We start from the raw sequence: 25,831 nt of genomic DNA on the forward strand, positions 1-25,831 counted from the left end.
CACACACACACACACACACACACACACACACACACACACACACACACCAGACATTCACATACACACACTCACACACATGATACGTGTGTGAATCTGTGATCTCATCCATGTGGCTCTTTCCTTTAATGGCACATAGCGACCCATTCACACCTTCTCAGTGGTGTGACCTAACCGCCCATAGTCAGGCCTCTGGCTGTCATCTTTCCCCCTCAGGTCTTCCATCATCTGGAGTTCTACTTGATCATACTTGTGTGTGTTATCACCCTCCCTCCATCCAGCTCAGCTATGCACTCCTTGAGTACAGGGTCTGGCTGTGAGTGTCTTCCCAGAATTTTGCACACTGTGGGTGCTTAATAAATGTTGAATAAATGAACAACAATAACTTTGTCTCCACTGTCTTGGAAAAGTATTTAATGCATGTATGTTTAGAAATATATAAAAGATAATTAGTCTCTGTAGTAGTGATTGAAATGGTTGTTATTCTCAAATCAGTGATATAACAAATGAAAAGATTCCTTTAATAATACATTGTAAAGCACAGACTCTGAAAGTATGTTTTTGGTAGTTTGCTCTGTTCTTGTTCATTGTGTTTTTTGACACCTGTTAATTCCCGTAGGAACAAGAGGTTTAGAAACAGACCAGATAGTAAAATAACAAGCCCCAGTCACTTCTGTTTACTGTGCCATCAATGTATTAACTCGTCGCTAACATGTTAGTATAGTAATGCAAATCTGAACTCGTGTTATATCTCTTTAAGTTATAACTTATGTTTTTTTACAGTCTGCTCCTTCTTTGTTTCTTAAAAGCAATTTTGAATATTTAAGGGGTAATTATCGGAAAGCAGTGAAATTGTTAAATAGTGCAAACATTGCTGAACATCCAGGATTCATGAAAACAGGTAAGAGAAAATCATGAAATTTGAATAGTGTATCTTCTCTGTCTCTTCCTCCTCTTACTGTGTTCTCTGTTCACAGACGCCTGGTGAGAATGGTTTCTAAGTGGATAATTCTAAAGGTACCTCATAGAGGTGAATGACTTTTGGAACCTCTCCTTTGCCTTCTCCAAAACTCTTGGGATTTCTGTTTATTGCCTACTGATTCCTTGTTGGTCAGTCATTCAGCTGTGTTCAACTCTTCAAGACCCTGTAGACCAGACTGTCCATGGGGTTTTCTTGGCAAAGATACTGGAGTGTTTTGCCCTTTCTTCCTCTGGTGCCTTAAGGCTAACAGGGGTCACACAGCTAATAAGTGTCTGAGGGCAGATTTGAACTCAGGACTTCCTGACTCCAGGCCCAGTGCTCTATCCACTGAGCCACTTGGCTGCTTCTTCGTGGATTCCTGATGGTAGCCAGACTTTAAAAATATTTTGTCATCTTAAATAGTGAATAACTTAATGACTGAGGAGTGAGGACAGAAGTAAGTCAGAGGAAAGTTCTGAAATCTAGGTCATCTCTCATATTCAAATTAGTCTAGTTGTGAATTTCTGTTCTGGGGATGTGAACCCAAATAACTTGGCCTACTGATGTGAGGCAAAGGGCAGGGGAGGGAAGGAGAAGGGTCACATGGAAAAAGCTTTCTGAGAAAATCTAGTGAGGATTTCTTTCTTTTCATTTCTTACGCTCTTCCCCTTTGAAAATAATGTATGTATTAATTCTACATAAAATGTATCTGGCACATTGTAATCTCAAGAAATGGTTAAAAAAAATGACTCCCTAAATCCTTTTAAGTAATGAGGCTTTGGTACAAGTGAGTAAATTAACTGACACACAGTTATGCTTATAAACTTCCAAAACTATTGTCTTAGAAATAGGGTTTTAAAAAGTTATTTTGAGTTTTAAAAAACAGGTTGATGGTATTGAGTAAATGAATTATATTTTCTTCCCAAAAGGTTGAATTTCATAGATGTCACTTCTAGTAAGCTAGTAGCCATTTTTCAAAAGAGTTTATTCTTGATTTTGCAGTGCTATTAGAAAAATAAGGTGAATAATTTAAAGCCACATAAAAACCAAAAATTCATTTTAGAATGCAATCAGCATCATACTTGGGCATAAATACAAATAAATTGCCAAATCGACAGATGTGTGATTTTTTTCAACACCTGCTTTTCCCTTGGCTGTCTCCAAACCCAGCCAGGCAGGGAACGTGCTGCAGGGAGAGGCAGCTCTGGGGGTGCCCGCTTCGTACAGATCCCAGGCCACTGGCCCGTGCCTCCACCTCCTTCAACTTCTCAGCCAAGACTGGCCGACATTATTATGATTCCTGTTTACTCTCACAGGCCTTTCCATTGAGAAAGGAATCTGTTCTCTCTCTCCAGAGGGGGGTGGGGCATAAAAATAGCTCTTTGGGAGAAGCGAGAAATCCCTCCCCCTCCTCCTCCATCATCAGGCTTATCCTTAGCTTCATTCTGAAAAGGAGTGTTGTGTCCTCCCTGGAGTACCAGCTCTTGGGGAGCTTCCTGGTTTGAGTGGGGTTTTTATGGCGTGATCTTGATTTTTGGAGTGCTAACAGGAAATAGATTCAAAGCCAAACATTGTGTGTGTGCATGCACACACATGTACATTTGTCAGGTCATCGGCTGTGCCCCTGGACCACTGACTTAGCACAAATCATCATCAAATGGTTTTACATGCAGCCTCAGGTTTTGTGTAGCGGAATGTTACAGGCAGACTTCCTCTAACATGCCTTTGCATACAGAGTTCACAGTGGCGGAACTTAAACATTGTAATCCCCAAGCCCTCCCATGACACCCTGAATCCTGCAGAGATATGGTTCTAGGCACCCATGTGACCGTCTGTGGGGCTGATTGCCATCCCTGAGAGGGCTGTTCCACCTGACTCTGTTGATGAGGATAGAAGGGCTTTCCCTGAATCTTGCCTGTGTTGGAGTATTTCCTTCAGCTACTTCAATAACAGGTTAACTCCCCTCCCCACTACCCTCTGCAGTGCCTTGTCATGGCATGGAGAGGACCTTGTCCTGGAAGACTGGGCCAGCTAAGCATAGAGGTGCAGGGGCTTGGAGGAAGGGCCTGGACGGTCCCTGGCTCTGTCAACTGAAGCCAGCCCAGTAAAATACATAGCACCTGTCATCAGGGGCTCAGTCTTTTCATGGGAAACATCTCCTGCAACCCCAGAACACAGATCCTTGAAGTGGCCTAGCTTTGCCTGTGGTCTGGCTGCACCCCAGAAAACATTGTCAGCATCCGGTTGCGTTTTGTCCGTGTTCTCTCTGTGAGTGCTCTATCACATAGGGGAGGCGGGAGCCTGGGATTCTGGCAGGGGCATCTCTGTTAGATGTTCTGGCCTCATGCACTTTGGTGCTTTTTGTTTTTCTCAGGTGAATGCTTAAGGTGCATGTTCTGGAACAATCTGGGCTGCATTCATTTTGCCATGGGCAAACACAATTTGGGAATTTTCTATTTTAAGAAGGCTCTCCAGGACAATGACAGTGTCTGTGCCCAGCTTGGAGCAGGCAGCACAGACCCGGGTAAGTCTTCTTTCAGCTGACTGTGTAGGGATCAAATGTGCATGAAGGAATTGGGGTCTTGTTTTTTGCCAAAAAGGATCTTGTCAGCATCGAGGGCCGAGAATCAATAGTCATTGCCCAACTAACCTGTGGGAATGCTTAATTTGGTTAATTTCAGAACAGTAAATGAAAAAAATTAAAGTACTTTTTTAATGAGAATTTGTGGGCAATCAGGATAGCTTCGAAAGTTAGATGTTGAGTTTATTATATTCTTCGAAGGAAAAAAAACAGGTCTACATAATAGCTGGTTCATATTTGTCCCTTTCTCTGTTCTACTTTGTATATGGAAGTGCTCATTTTATTTGGTGGTGTAGATTCAGAGCATTATTTTTTAATGAAAAAAATGGGGAAGAAGAGTGTAAGCATTCCTATAGTGCCTACTGTGTGCTAGGCTTTACAAATTTTATCTCCTTTGATCCTCACAACAACTCTGGGAGGCACGTGCTGTTATTATTCCCATTTTACAGATGAGGAAACTGAGGCAGACAGATTAAATGCTTTGCCCAGAGTCACACAGCTAGTAAGTGTCTGAGGACAAATTTGAACTCAGGTCTTCCTAATTCCAGGACTGATACTCTATCCACTGGAACTCCTGGCTGCCAGAGATGAGATAATGAATGTGAAAATATATTTCCCTGGTTATTTCCATTTCATTCAATAAACATTTACAAATTAATGGCATTTAAAATTAGAAGTCACCTCACTGACAAGTTGATAAAAATCAGCCATTGTCCTCCCTTTCATTGAAGTGAGGAAGAGAGAGAGACAGTCCTGAGCCTAGGTCCTGGGACTCCAGATCCCAGCTTCCCTGAGGGAGGGGGTGCTTAGTTTGCAGGAGCAGGTGTAGAGCTCGAAGGCAGGCACAGAGGCATCCAAGCCAACCCCTCCATTTTGTCATGAGGGGGTGAGGTGGGATCAAGCCCCAGTCATTCCTCTTGGGACTCTTAAGGCTACTTTGAGTCTGGGCTGTCAGGCTTCCTGAGGACAGCCTGAAGTGAGAGGGATGGACTACATGGGCTATGTGGCCTCTCCCCTGTGCTGACACCTCCTGGCATCTAGGTGGGGGTGGTTTTAGGAACAGAGGGAGACCAGGGTTATGTCCTGACAGAGGCAGCCGCAAAGGTGATTGGGGTCAATGTGTGCAGGCAGCCACACCAGGAAAAGGAGGAAGGGATTTGCCACATTGGAGAGTGGTGAGGTGGGCATTTGATGTGGAGATTTCCATTCAGGCTTGCTTGGGGTGGACAGGTGGCTTAATTTGACTATTCTCTGTTAGTATGTGGAGTGAGCACTACATAAGGATCAAGCTAAAAACTTCACAAGGATCTTATTATTACCAGGGAAGAAATTTTCTGGGAGGCCCATGTGTACCCTGCTGACGAATAAGCGCTACGAGCTCCTGTACAATTGTGGCATTCAGCTGCTGCACATTGGCCGGCCGTTGGCGGCCTTCGAGTGCTTGATCGAAGCTGTCCAGGTTTATCATTCCAATGCCCGCCTTTGGCTGAGGCTGGCCGAGTGCTGCATTGCTGCCAACAAGGGGGTGAGTAATGGCCTGGTCTTTGTCCTGGTTTGGCCAGTGCCCAGTTGCTCGGGGACAACGTTGTCTTTCTCATTTCACTCACATTCAAAAAGACAGTTCTCACTTTCTATTAGGTAGCTGTCCTAATGCCCATTTGTTAAAACTTGTTTATTGTCAAAGTACACATGAGGTGTGTTTAAAAAGAGTGAGCAAAGCCCCTACAAAGATAGCGGGGTTAGTACGTGGCTGAGGAAGGCTCTCAGCAGGTGACTGTGGAGACTGGTGGGACACAGGGAATTTTTTATACTCTTTAAATATCGTGGGGACCCACTCCCTCCCCCCCCCAGCAGCTTTTGTTGGGGTAGGTTCTATCTATAGCTTTTTACCATGTTAAAAATTAACATGTCGGGCGGCCAGGTGGCTCAGCGAATAAGAGCACCGGCTCCAGTGTTGAGAAGACCTGGAGATCGAATCCCGGGCTCAGACACTTAGCACCCACCCAGAAACACCTGGCCGTGTAACCTTGAGCAAGTTACTTAACCCCAGTTGCTCATGGGCAGCCAGGTGGCTCAGTGAGTAAGAGTACTGGCTCCAGTGTCGGGATGACCTGGATCAAATCCGGGCTTAGATACTCAGCACCACACCCAGAAATAACTGGCCGTGTAACCTTGAGCAAGTTACTTAACCCCGATTGCTTTAAAAAAAAAAATTTTAACATGTCTTGGTGTGATTATGAAAACAACTTTGGCCTCATGGGCCCCAAAAGGTGACGTTGAGAGCCTCTGTTTTGGAGAAATAGGTGCATGGGTAGTTTCCTCAGGCCCCAGGGTTGTTTTCCCTGTGTTTCTGAACAAGTGTGGTTAGATACATGATAAGGCTAAATTTATTTCCACTGGAAAAAAATACAAGTTGGTGCCAACAGAACAGCAGCAGGTTCTCCCAAAGAGGAAACGATTATGGATTTAAAGCTGGAACACTGCTCTTAAACCCCCTCTTCATACAGATGTGAAAACTAAGGCTCAGGTATTTACTGCCTCATTTAGGGTCCCACAAGGATAAAGTACCACCCAGACGGCTGAGAAGAATCCTCTTTGTCAGAATCCTTTCACTACGATGCCTCTCATTGGAACCAGCAAACAGTGTTCTTTTAGTAAAATGAAGCATGGTATGGAGGAAAGGGCCCTGGATTTGCATTCAGATTCTGCTGTTTATATAATCTGTGTGACCCTGGGAAAGTCACTTGCCTTTTCTGGCTGTCAGTGTAAATAAGGGGGTTAGATTAGTTCATATAACTAAATTGCCTTTTATTAAGTCATGCTTTTAAAAATTCTAATTGTGGAAAATAGGAACTTCTAAGACAGATGAATGAGGGCAGTGGCTTGTTCTTTCCAGAGAACCTTTGCTTCAAGGTATAGTCAAGCTGTACCCAACCAGAGACTTGGGTCTGTGAGTGGTCCTGCTGCCCTAAGAGACCGAGCTAGAGAGTCGGGAACCTTCTTTGGGCAAACACCCCGCCAAGGAGACCAGAGCCAGAGTCTCATGCTGGTCATGTTGCCTTCCGATGTGGTGGCTCCCTCTGTGGGGCACAGACAGCAAGTATCCATCCAGGCAGTTCTCAATGGACAGGGCTCCACAGAATTGCTGACCATGGGCCTTCTCTTTGCTTTAGATTGTACTTGCTCAAGCCTGTGCCCTTCCATGGCACTCATTTGTCACTGCTTTTTTCTTCAGTTCTATGACATATTTTAGTAAAGTAAAATGCTTCTTACTGTGGATTAACAGTCTCTACCTCCCTGTCCCATGCCCTCAGTGCTGCCACCAAATATGAGAGATTTGGGCTCTCCCCCAATGTCTTTCATTGCAGATGTGTCTCTGCTCTTTTCCCAGCTGTCTCTCCTGATCTCTCCCTACCTTTCCCCAAAGACCTTCAAAAAATTAAAATGAGTGTGAAATAACTGTTTGTCTTTATACTTAAACCTTTTACTGTGATTGCAATGCTTCTTGAAAACTTCCTTTGTGTTTTATAGACCTCAGAACAGGAGACTAAAGGTCTTCCCAGCAAAAAGGGGATTGTACAGTCCATTGTGGGTCAAGGCTATCACCGAAAGATAGTCCTGGCATCCCAGTCCATACAGAATGCTGTTTATAAGTAAGTGCTTGGCAAGGAGGCCATCTCGTCTTGTTTGGCCATTTATTTATTTTTGCACATGGGCATTTTGATCTTGTGTTGTCTTTGAAACTAATGTCTTAGTTCATAGTTGGGATTACTTTGTAAGCAGCATTATTATTTCTTTCCATAGTACAAATTGGCTTTGAGCTAACTTGGGCTTTCTTAGTTAGTGGGATTCTGGAGGATCCCTGGTCCAGCTCTGTCAGGCCCGTCTTTCTGCACCCTCACCTCATCTCTCCAGGAGAGGGTGTCAAGGGATGTGTGATGTGCTCTCGGCTTTTGTTTAGAAAAAACTGGTCACTGGTACATACAGGTGTCCAAAATAGCTTGGAAGTCCTCAGCTCCCAGGGTGATTGCTCAGTCTATGTGTGGTCTTTCAGAAAGGCAAGGACCATGTTCTATATAGATGTTACCGCTAGAGTTTCCCGTGTTTCTCTGGTGACAGCCAGCATCTAGCGCCTTCAAGTAGTCTTTCACAGCTTGTTTATTTTTCATTTGATCCATTTAATTCTGTTCCTTTAAGTGATGGACAGTCCTCTGCCATTCCTGTAGCCAGCATGGAGTTCGCAGCCATTTGTCTCAGGAATGCCTTGCTGCTGTTACCGGAAGACCAGCAGGACCCAAAGCAGGAGAATGGGTCTAAGACCAGCCACCAGCTGGGTGGGAGTGCAGAAAATGCCGAAAGTCAGGAGACTTGCAGGTAAGCCAGCCCTGTCCCCAGACCTATAATTTTATTGATAAAGGGAACTCCTAAACAAGGAGATTCCCTCTACCAATGCAGAACGTTGGTGCCATCTTTGTAATTTGCCTTCTTAGCTGCCTAGATCACTGAGAAGCTAGGTTATTTGTCCAGAGTTGGTTTGTATCAGAAATCAAACCCAGGTCTCCAAGGCCAGTTCTTTATGCACTGCACTCTGGCTCTCTCTGTCAAGATATAACAAGCATTTAGCAAAATTAAACTTTCATAAGATTGTGTTGTAAACCAAAAGAGCAGAATATATTTATGATGAGATTAACTCAGGGTTGTTCTATCAGATTTCTTCATTGAGCCACTATTTTATAAATTACTGAATCTTTCCTGATATTTGTGTTATAAAGTTTGGTAATTTAATGTAAATACATTCTTTAAAAATTTAGAATATTAAAAACAAAACTTTTCATTTAAAAAATTGGGTATCTTCTATTTGCTTAGTATTGTGCTAGGAACAGTGATTAGTATAAATAACTACATGGTGCTTGCCCTCAGGGAACATATACTCCAGGTGAAAGAGGCAAGACATGCATAAAGTAAATAGTTGAATCTGTAAAATGAGGGGGTTAGAATGAGGGGCCTAGGTTCCAGGTCTCTTTTAGATCTTACTCTTAATAAATATAATAATCGCTAGTATTTATATAGCTCTATAAGGTTTGCAAATTATTTTACAATCTCAACAGTACAATGACTGACTCAGAACAGTGTTCAGAGTTCCAAGGAGGGGAATGATTGATCATAGTGTTTGGGGAAGGAATTGCAGAAGGTGTATGTGAAGGATGATTAGTGTTCAAAAAGACAGAGGAGCAGGGAGGATGTTGGAGCTGAGGAGAACAGCATAAGTAAAGGTCTGGGAATGGGAATGAGTGAGAGATGGTTTGTATAGGGGAAGAGTGGGAGGGAGGGTTGACGAGACAGATCACAGAGGGCTCTGGATGCCAGGCATGGAGTCAAGTGTTTGCTCTGCACAGTACAAGAGAGTCATTCATGTGAGAAGTCATGTTTCAGGCAAAAGATGGTAGTTTCAGACTGGATTGGTTTGGGGAGAGATGGAGGTTGGTAGACTGGTTATGGGGCTGCCCTGGCAGTTAGAAGTAAAGTGAATGACTGGGCTGGAGTGGTGGCAGTGTTAGTGGGGAGCAGATAATGTGGGGGGGAAGAGAGATCTTCATGGTAGAATTCAAAGGAAAAGGAAAAATCAGAAGAGCCTCTGGTGTTTTGAGCCTGGGTGACTGGGAGGATGGTATATTTCTGTTGACAGGCGGAAGGAAGGTAAGTGAAGTGGAGAGGCTGATTTCAACATTGATTGGTGGCTAGCAATTTCAGGTTTGAGGTGGTAACAGGGTAACCAATTTAAAGCCAAGAATGAGTCAGGTGAGAAATTGGGGGATGACGAGGAATGAATGGACAGGTGCAAGAGACATTGGGAAGGAGCAGTCCAGAACACTTGGTAACTAACCACAGGGGTGAAAGAGCAGGGACCGCTCAGTGGTGAGGAAAATTGAGGACCTCCATGTCTGGAGACAGTATTGCAATACAAGAATGGATTTTGGTTATTCAGAAGGAGGAGCTTGGTTTTTGGCTAATCTTGTGGTTTCGACAAGCGTAATGTGTATTTGGTTTCTCAGTTTGTTTTCACATTGTCACCCTAGTAAGAGTGAGTCCTCAATGGGAAGGAAATGTTTCAGTGGAGGAGACTGATTTAAAGCTCAGCCCCATTTACACCTGGAGAGAAGGCTGTGCTGTCAGTTACTAAATGACCTTTCAGCTTTTGGTTATTAGATGAAATACAGTGATTAAAAACCAGAAAAAAGAAAACTGGAAAATAGAAACTGGGCATAGACCAACATCTTACACCATATACCGAAATTAAGTCTAAATGGGTTCATGATCTAGATGTAAAGGCTGATACTGTAAGCAATCTGGGAAAGCAAGGAATAGTTTACCTATCAGATTTGTGGAGAAGGGAAGACTTTATGACCAAACAAGTGATAGAGAGCATTATGAAATGCAAAACGGGTAATTTTGATTTGAAAAGGTTTTGTACAAACAAAGCCAATGTAACCAAGATTAGGAGGGAAGCAGAAAATTGGGAAAGAATTTTTATAACCAGTTATCTGTGATGAAGGCCTCATTTCTAAAATATACAGAGAATCGAGTCAAATGTATGAGAATACCAGTCATTCCCCAATTGATAAATGGTCAAAAGATATGAATAGGCAGTTTTCAGAGGAAGAAATTAAAGATATCTATAATCATATGAAAAAATGCTCTAAATTACTACTGATTAGAGAAATGCAAATCAAAACAGCTCTGAAGTACCCCATTTCACCTGTCAGATTGGCTTACAGTGCAAAACAGGAAAATAATAAATGCTAGAGAAGATGTGGGAAAATTGGAACACTAATGCATTGTTGGTGGAGTGGTGAACTAATCCAGCCATTCTGGAGAGCAGTTTGGAACTATGCCCAAAGCATTATGAAGATGTACATACCCTTTGACCCAGCAATACCACTTCTAAGGCTGTATCCCAAAGAGATCATGGAAGTGAGAAAAGGACCCATATGTACAAAAATATTTATAGCAGCTCTTTCTGTGGTGGCAAAGAATTGGAAACCAAGGTATGCCCATCAGTTGGGGAATGGCTGAACAAGTTGTGGTATATGATTTTGATGGAATTCTATTGTGTTATAAGAAATGATAAGCAGACAGACTTCATAATAATAACCTGGAGAGACTTATACAAACTGATGCTGAGTGAGGAGAACAGAACCAAGAGAAATTTGTACACAGTTACAGGCACAGTGTATCTGTGATGACTAACTTTGATAGACTGGACCTATCTCAGCAGTGCAAGGTTATAAGACCACTCCAAAGGACTCATGATGGAAAAGTCTGTCCACGGCCAAAGAAAGAACTAGAGTCTGAGTGTAGATTGAAGCAGACTATTTGCTCTCTCATTTTTTTATGTTTTGTTCCTTCTTTCTCATTGTTCATTCTGTTGGTTATAATCCTTCTTTACAAACTTGACTAATGTTTAATGTGAAGGTATATGTAGAACCTATGTCAGATTGCATGACTCCTTAAGGGGGGAAATTGGGAGCTCATAAGCTTGTGGAACTGAATATTGCAAACTAAAAGTAAGTTAATTAATTTTTTAATAACTTAAATGTTGGAGTAAAGAAGGTGGTGGTGGTTGTTTTAAATGTGTTCATTGTGTTAGAGCAACATCTAGACGGAAGTTGTTACTGGGCAGCCACAAAGGCCTATCTCCTGGCTGCTGAGTCTTATGGAGTCATTCACCCTGAGAAAACCTTGGGAAGAGCCTGAGCGCCCTGTAGTCACATGCTTCTATGTTAGGAAAAGAGTCATCAGCCCAAGAGATGAGAAGGAAGCACAGAAGAACAGATGCTGAGAGACAGGACGGACTCGGCCTAGGCAGATTTCAGGAAGCCGGTGGAGACCCAGTGTCATTCCTAGACACTGTTAATGGAGGATTTAGATGATGGGACTTTGTACCATTGAGAATGAGTACAGACAGAGCATACCTCCCCCACCCCCACTGCAGCAAAAAAAGAAATAATCATTTAACTAATTCTAAGTAGAAACAAGGAGTCTGAGAATTTGAGAACTGGAAGAGAATCCTCTTCTTTTAACAGATAAGGAAATTCGGGCCCAAAGAAATGAGGTGCCTTGTCTAAAGCCCCACAACTAGGTAATGACAGCTGCAGAGGGCAGTTTTATTTGAATGTCTGTCCAGGGCCACTGGTTTTTTAACAGTTCTTTATGCCTACGTTTTCCCTGATGTAAACTTCTGTGGTTTCCAGACCTTTGGAGGCACTGGACAGCAGTGGCTATTATTGAGGGGAAAGTGCTAGAACCTTCTTTAGGACACTCCCTCAAACCTCACACTCTGAGCGTGCAGAGATGAAGTAGACAACTCGTCCCATCAGTGTGGAGACACACAAGAACAAAGATGGGCACTCCTGTCTGTGCGGGGAGAGAAGATGCACAGTCCCCTCTCCCTGCTCATGTTCACATTTTTAAGATGTTTGAGAAGGAGAAAAGCAAGCTTGGGAGGAACAGTTACAGCTTTGGGGGAAAGAGGAAGAGGAGAGCCACAGTTTTCAGAAATGAAAGCACGCTGGGGAGTTGGTGCATTGAATTTGGGGGTATCAAGATGAGGCATATTTTTGCTGGGTTTCATTCAAGAAAATATTTAAACTCTGAAAATCTTTCTAATTTTGCCCCTGCTTTTTGCTTTGCCTCTCATCAAATTTAAACTCCCTGATGTCTGAGGTGGTACTTTTTGTGGCTTGCAAAGTACTTGATACACATTCAGCCATCTTTACATGTGTCTGACTCTTTAGGACCTCATTTGATTTGGGGTTTTCTTGACAGAGATACTAGAATGGTTTGTCATTTCCTTCTTCAGCTCATTTTAAAGGTGAGAAACTAAGGCAAACAGGGTGAAGTGACTTGCTCAGGGTCACATAGCTAATAAGTATCTGAGGCTGGATTTGAACTCAGGGAGATGAGTCTTCCTGACTCCAGGCTTGGCACTCTATGCACTGCACCACCTAACTGCCCCTTTGATATCTTGTTTGAACTCCCAAACAATCTGAGAGTTAAGTACCACTGGTTTTATTTTCTCTCACCTATAAAATGGGAAACTCTGGCCCAGAGACCTCAGGTCCACATTTTCTAAAGAGCTGTTTCAGAGGGTGGAAGCTTTCTGGACAAATTGGGAGAAAATGTGTTGATCCTGCAGGAGTTAACTGTTACCTAGGAATGAGGTTTGCTTGTAACAGGAAAGCAATTGTGAACTCTCTTGCTCTCTACTCTGTTTTTCTAGACTAGAAGGAGGGCATTTTTGAAGCTTCATTTCACTGGTTTGGGGGGCCACTGATCCTAAGTGGGAAGAGTCTGGAGAGACCTGGGTTTGAATTCTACATCTGACACAAGCTGTGACCAAGGGCAAGTCACATAACCACTCACAGGGAGTTCTGAGACTTAGATGATATCATGTCCATTGAGTGCTTAAGAAATTTTAAGAATTGTTTAAATTCCAGTATTTGGTTAAGAGATCAGTGGTCTTGAAGAGATAGTATTTTGTAAAAGTGCTTACCATAGTACCTGGTACATGGTACTATGTAAACCTTCCTTCCTCCTTCCCTTCCTGCCTTCCTTCTCTCTCTCCTTTCTCTCCCCTTTTCTTCCTCCTCTCTCCCATGTAATGTATCTACCATTTAATATATTCATTTACTTATATTTTTAAAATAAGGAGCATCCATTGGGCAATTTTCTTATTAAGTAAGAATTGATGTATGAAATAGCTAAGTCAGTGGTAATAATAGCAAATTATTAAACATTTATCATTTAGCCCTCACACCCCCCACACACTTTTTTTTCCACACCATAAAGTATTATTAATAGGAAGTATATAATGAAGGGTAGTATGGAGAAAAAAGCTAAAGGGCTTATTGGTTAATCTGTTTAAGTAATAGGCTGTTTTTATTTCAGCAGTAAAAGTCATGATGGAGATAAATTCATTCCAGCTCCACCGTCTTCTCCTCTCAGAAAACAAGAATTAGAAAATTTAAGGTAAGTGCCAAAATAAAATTGTTTTTAATTTAGAGCAAAAGTAAATGACTCAGTCTTTTCATAAGCTTGCTCAGTGTTAAAAGATCTGTAAGATATAAAAAAAATATTGATAGGTGACAAATTCCATTAAAAAATTATTGCTATTTGCCCTTATATGGTATTCGTTTTTGGTGGGGGAAGCAATTCAACAAAGCAATCTAAGAAAAATTATTATTAATGGATTTGGAGAGATCCAGAGTTCCCCAAAGTCCTCTTTTTTCCTAGCTTTGTCTCTGAAAGTTGAATTAACTTTCTCATTCCTGGTCAAATCACACCCAATTTTACAAGGAATTTAATCTAAGGTGGGGAAGCTGATTGTGCTCTACTCTTTTAGTGTTAGGTGGGGATAAATTCTTTGATTAGTTTGTCCTAGAGTGGGGGTAATTTAGAAATAAATGACATAATCAGTTCTGTTTTCCCCTAGCCCTTCTTCAGAACTGGTCCACCTCTCATTGTAATGTTCACTTTCTCATTGTTAACCAAGCGGAATTGATTTCCACTCTCAAGAACACCCACTCTTCCAAGGGCATATAAACTGTGAGCCCACCTCCATGATTGGTCTTTGGCATTTGAGAGTGTCATTGATACTTTTTGTAATAATGACTTAATTACTCAGAAACCATGTCTCTCAAACTTTTCAAATGTCACACATCTACCACATCAACTGTCTGAAGATCCTCCACTCCTTCGAGAAAGGGAGAGGGGTATTCAAATTTTCTTAGGGGACATTAGACAGTGTTGAGTTCCATTGTATTGTTCTTTAGATTTATGTTGTTGTGGTCTGTTTATTGTTTTCCAAGTTTTTCTTCTTTTGCACAGCATCAATTCATATGAATCTTCCTATACTTCTCTGAATGCTTATACTTCATATCCTGTGGCACAGTAATAGTAATAAATTACATTTACATACCACAGTGTGTACAGCCATTCTCTAGCCAATGGATACCTAATTTGTTTACCTATTCTTTGCTCCCAAAGTGCTACTATGAATATTTTAGTATGTATAGAACCTTTTTTTCTGTTTTTGATATCCTTGGTATATATTCCTATGGTCATAGATAATTTTACTACAAGCATCCAAAAGGTTTAATTTTTTCAGAAAGTGCAAGTTTTGAAGAATATCAGTTAAGGAAGAAGGAAAGGTCTGATGTGTATTTTCAACATTTGATGTATGTAAGTGTCAGTTGTTAACTGGACCATTTGTTGGTCATGCAGTAGAATTGACAAACTTGTCATGAAATTATGGTCAGTCACAAAACTGAAAAGTTTCTACTGAATGGTAGGAAGAAATAAAAAGGAACCATCCACATGTTATATTGATGGAAAAGTAAATGATGTTTAATGCAATCAAGATATGGAGAGCTGCTTAATTTTTTTTTATGGTAGGCAAATGTGAATTTCCTTCAAGATTGTTATTGTTTTTTGCTAGATGAATAGCGTTAACAATTGATTCAATAATTCCTTTTTCTGTGGAGACAAGTTCCCTGTGGAATTTATTATATTCTGAGTAAGTCATTATTGAATTTGGCCTTGCCAGCAGATACTGAAGTGGTTTTAAGTATAGTAGTTTGTGACTTGTAAAGCTGTGATCTGATCTTTTTCTCTGTTTCCTAAAAGTAAAATATTAGAAGCAGTTTATCAAAATTAATATCTGTGCTTTCTGAATGTAGGAATTTAAAACTGTTTATTCGCTTTCCTTTCTTGAGAATATAGATTGCCTGTAGCTGAGGCAGGCAGCTCATACAGTGGATCTAGTACCAGCCCTGGAGTAAGGATTTGGCCTTAGAGCACAGGCAGGTCACTGAACCTCTGTTGTTCCCAGTTTCTTTAACTGTAAAATGGGGATAATAAGAGCACCTAGCATACAGGGTGGTTTTGAGGATTAAATGAGGTAAAAGTGCTCGGCACCGGGCCTTATACATCCTGAACAGCACGGTACCTTGCTGTAATTGTATCGAAAGGAAGGGCATTCTCAAGTAGAGGAGCTCGCCTCATAACCTATATCGAAGATCTGTCTGCCAGATTTCACTGAAATCCCTAAAATTAAAAGCAGATATTCCTGTTGGATAATTTTTTAAAATTAGACACCATTTTGTTCCAAGGTGGTGGATTGAACTCCAATATGAATTTAGGCATGTCTTTCATGATTGTGCAGGAGAGCCGACGAGTTGAGAGTTTATCATGGGACTAAGACAAGCATTGGAAAGAGCTCTCTCTTGCCGTCAGATATTTTTCATCACTATTATTGGATACAGTTTGGAGTAACACTGCTTTGAAATGGATTTCCTTGCGCCTCTGATGTCTTTGGGGATCACTGTGGCCAAGCAAATGTTCTCATGTAATTAAAATGTTTTTGTGTGTTCTGTGTGGTCGGATGGTGTAATAGTAGTAGAATTTAAAGATCCCCTGTATTGGCTTGGTTTTTGGAATGATTGTGTTAAAACTCAGAGCTTGTGAATCCCACTTGTGGGATGGACTTGTTGACATGAAAAGAGAGGGCTGAACTGGGAGGAGCTGGTGATGTGAATTTAGAGAGACACAAGAGAGAGGCAGAAGAACTTTTTGGAATTAGCATCATGGAGGCAGAGAGAGACTGAGGGGATTGCTGAGGGCCAGTTTGAACTGCCCAGGACTTTTTAGTGCTGCCACCTACAGCTGCCAAAGGCTGAGGAGACATGGGGGTTATGCTGGTACTTTGTCTGTTTGTTTTGATGTTGTTTTGCCAGATTCGTCCACTGGTGAAGGACAGTGCTGTTGTTGCAGAGGTTGGGAACCTTGCTGTTGGTTCAGAGCTCCTGAGACTGTTCTGCAGACAGAGAGTGAATTGTGCCCACTGGGGAAGGACAGTGCTGTTGCAGAAGTTTTGGAACCTTTCTGTTGGTTCAGAAGCCCTGAAGAAGTATTTTCTTGTTGTGTGTTTACAGAAATCCTGGAAGAGGGTTTTGCTAATGTTTTCAGGGGTCCTAGGACTGTTCTGCAGACAGAGAGTGAATTAATGAAGACACAATGTATCTTGTGGCCTTGCTAAGCTTTGTCTCCCCAGGAACAAAGATTGCTGAGAACTTGCCTCTGGTCAAGATGAAGAAAAGACTTCTCTTTGGGTATTAAATGTTGTGCTTAAGCTTGTTGCAACTCTGGGGTAGATGGCCTATTCAGTTGTAATCCAAGGGTGGGGAACTTTTGACTTTTTTGTGTTCTGTGATTGACCAAATGAATGTACTTTACTTATGATTGGAAACCAATCTCCATTTGAGAAGAGGGGTTTTGTTGTTGACTAAATGAATGTACTTCCTAGGGGTGGAGTAGTATTTAGGAGAGGGACTTTGTGATTGATTAAATGAATGTAATGTTCGGGGGTGGAGTAGTACTTGATTGAATTACACTTGGTGAATGCTGTATTTTGAATTATGCTATATTTTGATTTATTTGTCACTGAATAAAATGGAGAGCAGCTATGCTGGTATTTTGAACCTTGGGAAGTTGCCTTTGCTTGGCATTACAGGTGGGAAGGAAGGAGAGAAGTGTTGCCTAATGATCTCAGAAGTTGGGCTCTGGACTTTCCTAAGCCCAATAACACAAGGAGTGTTTGGGAGCACACATTTCTTTTGCCCAGTAAAACAACACAAAGGATGTTGTTCCTGGTTCTTTTACATCCCCTCTGTTGTTTTATTTATTTCTGTCAGAGCATACAATAATTTCCCACTTTTTCTGTCAGTAATACATTCTGATTCCTGGGTTATTACCTTCTGTATCCTCATGTCTTAAGGGAAGAGTTCACCTTTGTTCTTTGGTTACAAGCAGCAAAGTTGAACCTGAACGGCTTTCAAACCCCTGATTCTGTTAAGAAGGAGGCGTTGACCTTGCTTTTGAGATTGACAATTGTATTTTCAGCATTGTGTTCTTGAATTAGGCTATCCTTGGATATGGCATAGGATGTTCCTTTAAGATGGCCCCCAAAGGGCAATCTGGAGAGGCTGATCATCACTAAAAGTTAAAAGCAAGAAAAATAGTCTACAGTGTTCTGATGGGAAATGCCTCCATAAATGCAACAGAATCCAAAATTCTGTACATAATTGAATTTATTGTCTCAGGAGCCAAATCCAGCCCAAGGATCCAGGTTCAGAGATGAGGGACAAGCGCCACACTGGGCTTGTTGGTAGCTCCTCCACGCAGAAACGAAAGTGGCATTAATCTATTCAATGTCATTAGAGAGTTATAGTTATTTTCAACTCAAGAAACTTCAGTGAAAACTTAAAAAGAAAGAAGGGAAATCCTGAAGGAGCCTCAGGAAAACATTTGGGGGAAATACCATGGCGTTGGCTTTTAATTCACCCAAGAAAGACCTCCTTTGCTTGCCTACTGTTTCCTCGTGGTTTAAAATGTTATTGGTGAAGTCATTTGGTTTCATTGTGTTTGCCAGGGGGATTTTGTAATAAAAATGTTGTAATTTTCAGTAAATGGATTTATGAATAAATTGATTTGAGGGAATGAGAAAGTCAGGTTTTTTGGTTTGCTTTAGTCATTGCATATTTTATTTTTTTCCATTATGAACCTGAACAGATGAACCTGAAAATTAGTGTGACGATCTCCTGAGCACAGCTTTTAAGAGGAGTGTTGCACAGGAGGGAATATTTCTTCTCTTGAATGCTTGTCCCTTTCTTGATTAGTCACCTCTTTTTTCTTTATGTCCTGAGAATAGAAATGATGATTCCTGGGATAAAAGAATTGCTTCCTTTTGCTACAGAAAGAAGCACCTTTTGCAGTAGTGCAGTACTACAGTTTATATGAGGGAATTCCAGGATCACTACAATGAATTGTTAAAAATTAGTTAGCTAGTATATATTAAGCTTTATTGTGTGGAGCAGATGGGACAAAGGAAGTGGAACAAGATGGGAATGGGCCTTGGGGTAGGTTTCTAAAAGGAGGTGCAGAGATAGGCAGTTGTGACAGCATTGTGGAGACAAATGGGCTTTTCAGAGCTCGAAGAGGTTGGATGGGGGCCTTAGAGATGCTGGGAAGAGGGCTGGGCAGTGGCTGGGCTTAGGCTGATGAGAGCGACCAGTAGAATGTTTCTATGACGATTTTTGTCAAGGGGAGCGTTTGCATGGGGGGCCTTCATTTTGACTTGATACTTCTTTAAGCTTCCTTCTTCCTTGAATTCTGTGGAAAGGTTGGTGCATGTAATGAGGGTGTAGCTGAGTTTCTCCAGGCTGTTATGTTTGACCCCCTGAACTCTGTAATGCCCAAAGCAACCATCACACAGGACATTTCCTATTCCTAGCATAACTAATATGCAGTAACTTAACATGACTGTTCTAACAGACATTTCTTCTTACATCCTCTTGAGTATGTTCTTTTTGTGTATTTGTACGTAAAATAAACATAGGACTAAACATGTGCTGACATGTACATGTACAGGCATCATGTACGTATTCATTATACATACTTATTCTAATCTAATTGGAGGTATGTTTTCAGAAGGTAGGCAAAACACAGGAAGCCTTCATTATGTTATTAAACAGAGAACCATTCTGTTGAATGATCTGAACCATTGACTAATAAAAAAAGATACAACTAAAATTGAGGAGATTTGTCTCAGATAAATGATGTAGTTGAATTGTGGGCCTTGGGCTGAAATGGAGAGCCAAGAGAATGGACCTCCCCTCCCCCAAACCCACCCCCATATCGAAGCTATAAGTATTTCTTTTAACACCAAAAGTTGTGAGATCAGGCATTTTATTCTGAAAGTTGGGGTAAAAAATACGTTTGAGCCTTGATTTAAATGAGTGTTACAAGTAGATAAATATGAAATGTTAAGAATTTTGAATATCTTAAAAATGATTTTAAAGCCAAAGTCTATTTTTAATTTCATAAGGGAAAAATAATTAGAACTCGACCTTAGCTATCAGTAATCCGTAAGAAATTGGGTGTTTCCTTTGCCTGTCAGTTATGACATGTGAAGAAAAGCTCAGCAGGAGAATTATGTTGTATCTTAACAGAAAACCTTGCTGCTCTTCACTTGTAAACCTTAGACCTAAGGTTTACATGGCAAAGAATTCAGTGAGTTGCATGCTTTTTTTTTTTCCTTTTTGGCGGTCAATTGGCGTTAAATGACTTGCCCAAAGTCACATGACTAATAAGTGTGTTAAGTGTCTGAGGCCACATTTGAACTCAGGTCCTCCTGACTCTATTCACTGGGCCTCTGTCCTAGCATTTTTCAATCCATATTTCCAGTAGCTTGTTAAAGCAGGTAGCTTAGTGATTCAGTGGTTGACTTTGGGTAGATATTTAATTTTGTTACAGTTTGCATTAAGCTTAAGTGATTTTATTTTAAAAGTATTTAAATGAGGTTCTTCCTTATTTAGCGCTGTAGTTTTCCTGCACAATATTGGAAATATGGTGAATCTAAAATCAAACCAACAGGTATTTGAGTGCTGATACAGGAATACTTGAAAGCAGGAGTTGGTTAAGACATTCACAAGTTCAGTTATGGTCTCTGGTTAACTTACTTTGTTTTCCAGGATTCCGGTCCTTTTAGCCAATAACGAACATGACTCTGCTGAAAGTTTTCTGTGTGTTGTTTTTGATACAATTATCTTTTTATTTGCTCTGTAATTAAAACTATAGTGGAACTCTTATTTTCCAAAACTGTCACGAAGGTTGCTGTTAGGGGTGTGGAGAAAAGTAGGCTATGAAACAGGGTGGGGATTAAAATACCTGAAAAGGTTAACCCTAAATTAAAGCTGGAAACATAGCAAGAAAAGGGAATGTTTTATTTATTTGTCATTTTCTGCAAAAATATAGGCAGAGAAAGAACCCAACCCCATTAAGTTGTCTGTTCCCTGGTCATCTTCAGTTAGACATGTAGGGCAATTCATTACTTCTTTCAGGCCACTAAAGTACATGGAGCAAATACTTCTCCATTGAATTTAACAAATGTTCTTTGTGGCCCATCATTAATTTTAAAAAATGATAAATTAAAATAAATGAGTTATGCTCTAAATATGTTTGAAAATTATTTTTTAAATGTATTGAAGAAAATTTATATTCTTGTGACTTCTGACTTGCCGTTGCTGATTTAAAGTTCATGCCACTTTAGTCTGATGTATAGTTTGGTCACTTTAGTCTGATGGATTGTTTGATCAAGACAATGTCTACATATTCAACTGCGGAACTGTTCCAACTGTTAACTTTTCAACAAGACTGACTAGTCCTGTCTCTTTACATAGAGATACAAAAGCCTTTGGATCTGGCTCCCACTGAGAGGAACCTTTACTAGTCCAGTTGACTAGCAAGTCATGATGGAACAGTTTACATTAGTATGAGGAAAAGTACATGCTGCCTCTGGACACAGACCTGCACAGATGAGGCAAATGTTTTACAGATTGTAAACTCCATGGGAACCCCCATGGTGACCTCTGTGATACTGTCTGTCTTGTTTCTCCTTAAGATTAGAGACCTTGTGGGGTGGCCAGGTAGCACAACAAGTAAGAGCACCGGCCCAAGTGTCCGCATGACCTGGAGATCGAATCCCGGGCTCAGACACTTAGCACCCACCCAGAAACACCTGGCCGTGTAACCTTGAGCAAGTTATTTAACCCCGATTGCTTTAAAAAAAAAAAAAAAAGATTAGAGACCTTGGAAGATAAGGCAGAGAATGACCCTAACTCACTTCATATAATTGGGGGAGGGAGGTATAGTCTAAAATTTCCTGAGAAATAAGTGTTTAATGGAAAGCAACATGATGAATTTTAGAACCACTTTGATCCCTGTTTATCATCTCTGACTTTGCACTATTTTATCTGCTGCCAAAATGGTAGTTTGTCATGTGGTAGATGGAATGCTTAGTCTATAGTCGATAGCCGGACTTGATGTAATCTGACATGTTCTGAGAGGGGGAAATACCTGTCAACCCTTGTAGTTGTATAAGCTTCGATGTTGAAGTGGGAGTTAGGAACACCTGGGTTCTCATCCTGCCGCAGACCTTTACTAGTTGTGCCATCCTGGACAAACCACTGAACTACCCTCTATGGAAATGGAAACTAACGTGGGGGTGATAATACTAAACAGAGTGGTAATTTCACAGAGTGGTTGTGAGGATCATATGTGTAAGGTAGTTGGCAAACCCTAAAGCCGAGAGGAATTTGAGCTCTTGTCCTGGGAGGTGGTAAGTCAGCTGGAGTAGAGCTTTGAAGCCTGAGTGCTGAAGGATATTGTGGTCTGCTAACAGACTGGGCCACCAATTTGCCTCTTTGAGAGAGGTATTTTTAGTTCTTCTCTCATTTAATAGATGGTGAATAGCAGGTTTTACCCTATTCCAGCCTCTTTTAACCTAGATTAAGCTAATCTAAGTGCCTGATTCAGTTAACTACAGGATATGTGGAGTGACAAACCTTATTTCCCAGTCTTATCCGACAGGTTGTTTGATGTGATTTGTGGCTCGAAAGGTTTTTTTCCCCTTTTCTCTAGTCCAAGTTGAAAGAACACAGAGCTCTGTAGGACTAGGCCTCATAGCCTATGACGGCAGCCTATGGAGTTTGATCAAATCCTCATTGCGGGGGTGGGGCACAAGGGAGGTAGCTTGCCTTTTTTTTTCCCTTGTGGTACAATTCTTCCAGTCTAATGAACTGTCAGATCTCTTGAGTGTTTGGTAAAGCAGATTGGACAGTGACTCGAAGATGGAGTTTGGGGGTGGGGGTGGGCAAAAGGAATAGTATTTTGAGCAGCAGTCATCAGAATCAGTGTTTTCTATATAGCAGTCTTAGGAAATCAGGCCTCATATGTTTGTAGTGGAAAAAAAAAATGACCAGATTGGCACAAACCTGGGTGAGGGGTTGTAAGTGGGCTGTTCATTTCTCTTAAGTAAGATGGGGGACAGAGGAAGAGACAGCTGTAATGAATTGGTTGGAGAATTCATGCAGGGAGAGATCACTGTGTAGGTGTGGATTTGAATTTGAACCAGAATCTTGACCGTTTGTAATTTTTTTAACATTTCAAATTGGAAAAAAAAAATTTGACTTAAAACTGAGGAAAACACAGGTCTTTGCCTCCTTGTTCATAATGAATGCTTGGGCTTCCTGGGAAAGAGGAATAAAGGATTCTCAGGCCCTGCCATAAATTACATGACTGACTTCTGGACTCAAAGTGGGCTTGACAGTTTCCAGAAGCTTGAAGCTGGAGTAGCCCACCAACTGTCAGAAGAGTCCAGGATAGGCGTCCCACAGCATGCTTGACATGAGACTTGTCCAGCAGCATTCAGATTTCCTTCCTACAGATTTGGGGTTTTTTTTTTATCTGCTTTCTCAGCAGGAATCCCTGTAGCAAGCATCCTAGAAAGATTTGGGCTTTGAGGATACAACTTCAAAAGAACTGTTTTTATGAAGTGGGAATATCTCACCTAGTGGAGTAATCAGCTGATAATCAGTATCATTAAATGCCTACTATGTATAGAGCATTGTACTAGGTACTTTGGGAATACAAAGCTAAATTAGGATTGTTCCCTGCCCTCATGGAGAGAGCTCACATTCTGCCACAATACTCTAGGACAGCTATTGATGCTCACCCAGGGAAAGTGGCAGCTGGGATCATCCCAGAAGAGCCCTGCCTTGTTGGCCAGGTTCTCTGTGTATGTTTCACTGGGAGCAGCTTTGGGGAAATAGTGTCACCAGCTCTCTGGAGATGCAAGCCCAGGAGTGGGTGGGGTTTCCTCTTTCACACAGTGGCTTTTGGCAACTGAGGCTTTGTCCTTCAGGGACAGGAAACTGGTCCTGACACAGCAATGCAATGTCTTTTCTACTGTCTGTACCCCAAATTTCCTCCAATTCCATGGCCTGTAAGGACCAAAATTCAACTCGCTTCCACCCTGGGGAAATTACAGTGTTTACACACTAATGAATTCATCACAGTATGTGGTGGAAATAGTGTTTGCTCTAAGTATTATATTACTCTTCGCAATTTCTAGATGCTTTTGAATCCAGAAGTCCTGAATTAGTCATTTCTACTTTTTCAAAATCTAATTGATAATACTTTCATTCAGGATATTAGTATCTTTTCACCTGATAAAAAGATTAGACATGCTGTAGGGAATCCTAAAAAGATGGCAGAATGAGAGGTATCCAAGGGAACGGCTTCTTTTTACTACCCTAAATAAACAAGAAAAACGCTGCCAAATGGAGTGATTGCTGCAATGACAAAAAGACAAATATTTGAAGAATCCAGAACAAGATGATTCTTCTAGGAAAAAAAAAAGTAACTGCCAAACACTTCCCAGCTCATTGCTCCTGGCACTCCTTCCCTGGCATCACTCCCCTTTTCTATGGCTTGCAGCCGCTCAGGAACATTGGTGGCCCCTTGTGCCTCATGGAATTTGCAGTTTGAGGTGAGCACTTTTGGAGTTAGTCCCACTGGATGAGTTCCAGTGTCAAGACTTGGAAGGAAGGAATGACCCCTGTGATGGAATATGAAATCCAAGGGGGAAGATTGTGGAGTGGAGTGGAGAGGAGCCCAGAAGTTCAGGGATGGCTGCAGGTATTTCACAATTAGAAATAGAAAGAAACAGCTTGTAGAAATAGGAGAAAGATGGAAAAGAGACCCAGATAAAAAGACGAAGCAGGAAAGTTTCTCAACAGTTTTTCTCCAACTTCACCCTCTACTGCCAGTTCCTAAAGGGTCCCCCAACTTGCCTTGGGACTGAAGAGAGTTAGCTCCAGAGAAAAGCATAGAACCCAGAAGAGTGAGAATGGGAAAGGAGGAAAACAGGTCTGTTCTCGCTGCAGCAGCATTCCAGCACTCCACCCTCCCACATCAAGGATCACAGAGCTCTTCTGACCCCATTGGTATAAGAGAATGGAGAAGAGGGAGCTGGCCGGGACTTGGGTGTGAGGGCAGGGAGAGGGTGGTGGTAAAGTGGGCAAAGAAAGGATTAATAGAAGAAGAATTCTAGAACCAGGGACATTTGAAAATTCAGCAGAGTGATGGATAAAGACACAAAAGTTTACTGAAGAGGACAAATGAGCAATCTCCAAAAAAGCTATTTCATTGAACAAGTACTTCACAGTGAAGAAAAGTGAGATAATATCTCCAGAGAAACATAAAAGTATTGCAACAAATCCAGGCGCACCTCTAGAATCAACAGTGAAACAATTCTTTAAAACCTCCACTGACTCAAAAGCACAATCGAAGAACTGAGTGAAAATACCCATGATGTTGTTTAGTCATTTTGACTCTTTGTGGCCCCATTTTGGAGTTTTCTTGACAAATATACTGGAGTGGTTTGGCATTTTCTTCTCCAGCTTGTTTTACAGATGAGAAAACTGAGGCAAACAATTAAGTGACTTGCTCAGGGTCACACAGCTAAGTAGTGTCTGAGACCAGAGTTTGACTCTTCTTGATGCAAAACCTGTGCTCTGTCCACTGAACCACCTTGCTGTTCCATCCAAGATATATGTACAGAAATTATAACTCTTATGGAAGAAATAAAGTTTAAAAAGAATTTAGAACAGGGGTGGCTAGGTGGCGCAGTGAGTAGAGCGCTGGCCCCAGAGTCAGGAGGACCCGAGTTCCGTTGTGACCTCAGACACTTAACACCCACACAAAAAAAACTAGCCGTGTAACCTTGGGCAACTTACTTAACCCCAATTGCCCTCCAAAAGGCAAAAAATAATAATAATAATTTAGAACAAAAAACAGAGACATAACTTCAAAACAATATATTTTCAGAAAAAGAGAACAACAGAATGGGAATGCAGAAGTGAAAGGAAAATTAGGTTAGATTGAATGAATACAGGAGAACTCTTAAAAAGTAAGAATGTGGATTATAAGTCTATTAGAAAATAGTGAAAAAGAAAACTTGAATCCCATATTTCAAGAAATTCTTACTGGGAAGTTGTCAAGAATGTACAAAAACAGATGGCAAAAAAGAGAGTAAGAGAATCTACAAAATACCAGAAAAACCCACAAGTTTAACTTGTCAAGAGATATTGTAGTCAGACTTCATAATAATGTCATAAAACAAAAAATTTTGTAGACATCCAGGAAAACACCTTTTACAAGGATATTGGGAAAACAGATTACTCTATAAGAAATTAAAGGAAAAATCAGAAAATAATATTCTGAAAAGGAAAGAAAAAAAAAGCTGGCACTCAAAAATAATATATCCTGCAAAACGGAACCTAAGTAACAAAGAAAATAACTTGATGTTCATCAGAAGGGAAGAATTTGGGATA

General features: G+C 41.1%; 1 protein-coding gene across 5 annotated transcripts in view; it reads left to right on the top strand.

Annotated features, from left to right (window-relative positions):
- The window catches only part of CNOT10 (CCR4-NOT transcription complex subunit 10), a 65,551-nt gene that overhangs the window by 24,441 nt on the left and 15,279 nt on the right, over positions 1-25,831 (top strand). For 3 of the 5 annotated variants that reach the window (XM_069088582.1, XM_069088580.1, XM_069088584.1), the window contains 6 exons: positions 781-898; positions 3,333-3,482; positions 4,862-5,064; positions 7,071-7,192; positions 7,737-7,913; positions 13,488-13,568. In XM_069088582.1, coding sequence (XP_068944683.1) covers positions 781-898; positions 3,333-3,482; positions 4,862-5,064; positions 7,071-7,192; positions 7,737-7,913; positions 13,488-13,568 — 851 coding nt within the window. The remainder of the gene's footprint in view (positions 1-780; positions 899-3,332; positions 3,483-4,861; positions 5,065-7,070; positions 7,193-7,736; positions 7,914-13,487; positions 13,569-25,831) is intronic. The other 2 variants (XM_069088583.1, XM_069088581.1) reach the window with 1 other exon arrangement.

This window comes from Petaurus breviceps, unplaced genomic scaffold (genome assembly GCF_028583685.1).
Source record: "Petaurus breviceps papuanus isolate PSGF00001 unplaced genomic scaffold, PetGlider_PUasm1.0 185, whole genome shotgun sequence".
Taxonomy (NCBI): Eukaryota; Metazoa; Chordata; class Mammalia; order Diprotodontia; family Petauridae; genus Petaurus; species Petaurus breviceps.